At 19.6% G+C, this 4,634-nt stretch overlaps 1 protein-coding gene across 1 annotated transcript, besides 1 other annotated feature; it reads right to left on the bottom strand.

Annotated features, from left to right (window-relative positions):
- Positions 1-21: 21 nt before the first annotated feature.
- Positions 22-507: a repeat region.
- Positions 508-1,207: 700 nt separating this feature from the next.
- Positions 1,208-1,971, bottom strand: PRELSG_0015150 (fam-h protein; the record flags this gene model as incomplete). The annotated part of the gene is made up of 2 exons (XM_028677801.1): positions 1,208-1,642; positions 1,768-1,971. The coding sequence occupies 2 exons, from the start codon at positions 1,969-1,971 to the stop codon at positions 1,208-1,210; spliced, it is 639 nt and encodes a 212-aa protein (XP_028531353.1).
- Positions 1,972-4,634: the final 2,663 nt, after the last annotated feature.

Below are 4,634 nucleotides of genomic sequence, written 5' to 3'. Positions count from 1 at the left end.
ATTATCTGTTCTATTCGCTCATCATTGTCCGTAAAGATCTGCCTAGCTAGTTTAATTTTCAACTGCAACATATTCTTTATTTCTTCGTCTTCACACAATTTGGATATTTTTCTGGCATGAACTCTTGATAACAGTGATTCTAATATTAAACAGGTTTCAGTCTTTGTCAATCTTTGCATCCTTATCTTATTTTCGAATGTTTCAAACCATAAGAAATAATCATCTATTTCTTCCTCTTCAAATTCTGTTATTCCATCTGGAGTTTTGATTTTAGTAAAATCCTCAGTTTCCTTTACTTTAAATATATACGTTTCATTGAGATTTATTATATCTTCAAATGTCTCTAATCCAAGCCTTTTGATATCTTCTTTCATCTTGGGTTTTGCTAATCCAATGGGGTTCTGTTTGCGCCGGTTTCGAGTTTCCTGCCGTTGTCGCCAATTGATTTATTAATTGCCCGTTTAATGACTTTGCTAGAGTATTAAACAAACAAATTAATAAAGAGCATGTATAACTAAGTATACGTTTATATATATATATTCGTTTTTATTATATATATATATATACTGTTTTCTTATGATGCATAATATTTAATTGAAGTTAAATTTTACTGCAACTTTTAATAAACCTATTAACAGTTATAAATGAGTTTTTATTTACAAAGAATTAATATCTTCTTTTAATTAAAAACATACAAATAATTTATAACAATTTATTAAGTCAAAATTTTATGATATTCAATGTTATTTCAAAAATATACATTGAATAATACATAAATATTTCTCTTATCTCTTAAGTTTTAATAAGTTAACATTTCTTTTTTTTAATTTTTATTTACACTAAAAATTAAAACATAACATAACATAACATTCATTCATAAAACTCTTCCCAAAAAAAAAAAAAATATATTTAATTTTTTTTTTTTTTTTTAAATTACAAAGATGTATATATATATAAATAAACAAACAAAAAAAAATAACTTTATTTTTTTTTTTTTTTTTATATATATAGGACTAGCGTCAGTGCATGGCTAACTTGTACGTATACAACTAGCAACTAGCTTAGCATGCTACAAAAGGTTAATAATACCTTTTATTAACCACAAAGCTATAGTACCGCTTAAAATATTTTTAATCATTTATATTTTTTTTTAATGTATGATATTTTTAATTAAGAATATTATTTAAATATATTTTGATACTTTATTTCAATTCGTTCGTGTAATAAAGTCATAGTAATTATTAAAAGACGTAGTAAATAACAAAATTTCTATATTCTTTGTTGAAATATCAATAAATTCTGTTACAAAAGAATATATAAGTGCCGACAATGATAAAAAAATAACAAGAAATAAAGTAACTAGTTTTAGATTTTTGCATTTGAAGATTCCTTCTTTAAATTTTGCTTTTTTATTTTTCTCTTTTGTTTCTATTTCATTTTCTTGTTCTGAATTCATATTTTGCTTTATTTTATTTTGTCCATTACTTTGTTCTAAATATGTTGTCATTATACTTTTTTGTTCATAGTATTTTAATACTCTATTTTGTATTATTTTATCTTTGCTTTCTGTTAACGATCTTTTAGCTGCTAAATTTAATACATACTTTAAGTCATTTTCGTAATTCCATGGTCTACAAGAATCCTACTAAAATAGCAAAAAAACAGCTGATATATAAAAAAAGAATTTTTTTTTTAATATAAGTTTAATTTAAAAAAATAGTAAAAAGAAGAAAAAATAAATATTTTTAAGTATTATTATCATTCTACATTACTAGAACATTGTAATATCCAAATTAAAAGGGTAAATATAAAAAACTTTATAAGAAAGTATATTATATTTATTTTCTTTCTTTTACCATATATTTTTAATGTTGACATATTTGAAGTAATAAAGCCTTTAGCTACACGGAAATAGTATCTGGAATAAATCCTAAAATTGGAAATATGAATAATATTATTTTTCCTATTCATTTTTTTTTTTGAATTAATATCATCTCCTAAAAATGATAATAAATCTTTTTTAATAATTTTTTTTTTATGTTTAGCATGAGGATCAAATAAAATAATTGAATTTAAAATATAACTTTTTAAATTTGAAAAAAAAAAAAAAAATTAAAAAAAAATTGTGTATATATACATATGTATGAATTATGTTAATATATCACGGAGAACAAGAATATTAGAGCGAAATACTTTAAAGATATTATTATTTTACATTGCTTAAAGTGTTTATTTTATGTTACTATATTATTACTACGTATTAAAGTATGCATAATTTAATTAATTTTAAACTCAGTGAACTTCCATTTACTTATAATTCATTATTTTTTTTATTATGGTAATATGCACAAATACATATTAGTAACTATTATTAATCCTTCCTTTATATTTATTGAAATATTATCATTTTCTTTTCAAAAAATATATATATGCATGTGCCCAATTTCATATTTAATTATAATTTTTTATAATAGTGATTTATTATTTGGTCGTTTAATGACTTTGCTAGAGTATTAAACAAACAAATTAATAAAGAGCATTGTATAACTAAATATATGTTTATATATATATTAGTTTTTTTTTAATTATTATAAATGAGTTTTTATTTACAAAGAATTACTTATTCTTTTAATTAAAAACATACAGATAAACTATAATAATTAAGTCAAAATTTTATTATATTCAATGTAATTTCAAAATATACATTGAATAATACATAAACATTTCTTTTATCTCTTAAGTTTTAATAAGTTAACATTTCTTCTTTTAATTTTTTAAAACACTAAAAAAAATTTAAACATAACATGATAAAAATAATTTCGACCCTTAAAAAAAATATTTAAAAATATTTTTTTTTTTTTTTAAATTACAAAGAAGTATATGAATAAAAATAAACAAACAAAAAAAATAACTTTATTTTTTTTTTTTTTTTTTTATTATTAACTAGTGTCAGTACATGGCTAACTTGTACGTACACAAGTAGTAAACTAGCTTAGTGTACTACAAAAGGTTAATAACTAATTTTATTAATCAATTATATAATAAAAACGAATATATATATATATATATAAACGTATACTTAGTTATACATGCTCTTTATTAATTTGTTTGTTTAATACTCTAGAAAAGTCATTAAACAGGCAATTAATAAGTCAGTTAGCCATGTATTGACTCTAGTTAAAAAAAAAAAGAAAAATATACATATATATATATAAACTATCATTTTATTATTTTAATTTTGAACAATTGAATTTTTTGTGTTTTAAAAATAAAAAAAAGTGATTTTTTTTTTTTTTACTATAATTTAAAAGATCCATTTTTTGAATTAATTTCGTTGGAAAAAGGGGATTTTTTTTTTTTTTTTATTGATAATATTGTTGAACTTTTTCTTTAAAATAAATAAAAAGCAAGTTGTTTCGTTACATTAAGTTTTTATATCTCAAGAGAAAAAATAGTCATAATTAAAAAAAGAATTTAAATTTTTAGCAAAAATAAAGCATACATTTGCTATAATAAATAAATAACTTTGAAGCAATTAAAAGATACATAATAAAATTAAATATTATGCATATAAATTTATTTACTTATAAAGCAAAAATATGTATAAAATTAAAAATTGGTACAAACATTTATATATGCTCTTTATTAATAGGTTTACTCAATACTTGATTTATGAATTGCCTACTCAAAGACTTTGCTAGAGTATTGAACAAACAAATTAATAAAGAGCATGCATAACTAAATATACGTTTTTATATATATATACTTGTTTTTATTATATATATATATTGGCATTTTATAATGTATAATATTTATATTTGAACTAAATTATTTTGTATTGCTTAACAGACATATGTTTACTTTTATAAATGTGTTTTTATTTACAAAGAATAAGTACATTCTTTTAATTAATAACATACACAAAATTTATAACAAACAACAAAAATTAAACTCTGAGTTATTCAATGTTATTTCAAAATGCGCAAATTGAATATAATATAAGCATTATACTTTTTCATATAATAATTTTTATATAAGTAAAAAAAAATGAATTCTCTTTTTAATTCGAACAAACGTCAACAAACAATATGAAAAAAAAAATAATTTAATTTTTTTTTTTTTAATTACAAAGATGTATATAAATAAAATAAACACAAAAAAAAAATATCACTTTATATTTCTTTTCTCTTTTTTTAACTAGCGTCAGTGCATGGATTATTTACATTTTCCTGACTAATAGCTCATTTTATTTTATAAAAGGTTAATAACAATTTTTTTATTAACCAATGCTCTAAGAAAATCTTTGAACAAGCAATTAATAAATCAAAATTCCAAAAAGAAAAATCAATAACGTTTATAATTTGTCTAAAATGTTACAAGTACAAACAATATTTATTTATTAAATATTAATTCCTAATGTTTTAAAAAATTGGTCAACAATATCACTTATTGGGCAAACAGTAGTGTTTTGTTCTTACAAATATTTTAAAAACAAAAGAAAATTAATTAATATATAAGATAGGATCTACGTATTCTATCTACTATTTTATCCATTTCATTTGGTGATAATGAAATGGATAAAATAGTAGATAGAATACGTAGATCCTATCTTATATATTAATTAATTTTCTTTT

Source organism: Plasmodium relictum (assembly GCF_900005765.1).
Source record: "Plasmodium relictum strain SGS1 genome assembly, contig: PRELSG_00_v1_150, whole genome shotgun sequence".
Classification (NCBI taxonomy): domain Eukaryota; phylum Apicomplexa; class Aconoidasida; order Haemosporida; family Plasmodiidae; genus Plasmodium; species Plasmodium relictum.
This window is presented reverse-complemented; position numbering and strand designations above follow the sequence as displayed.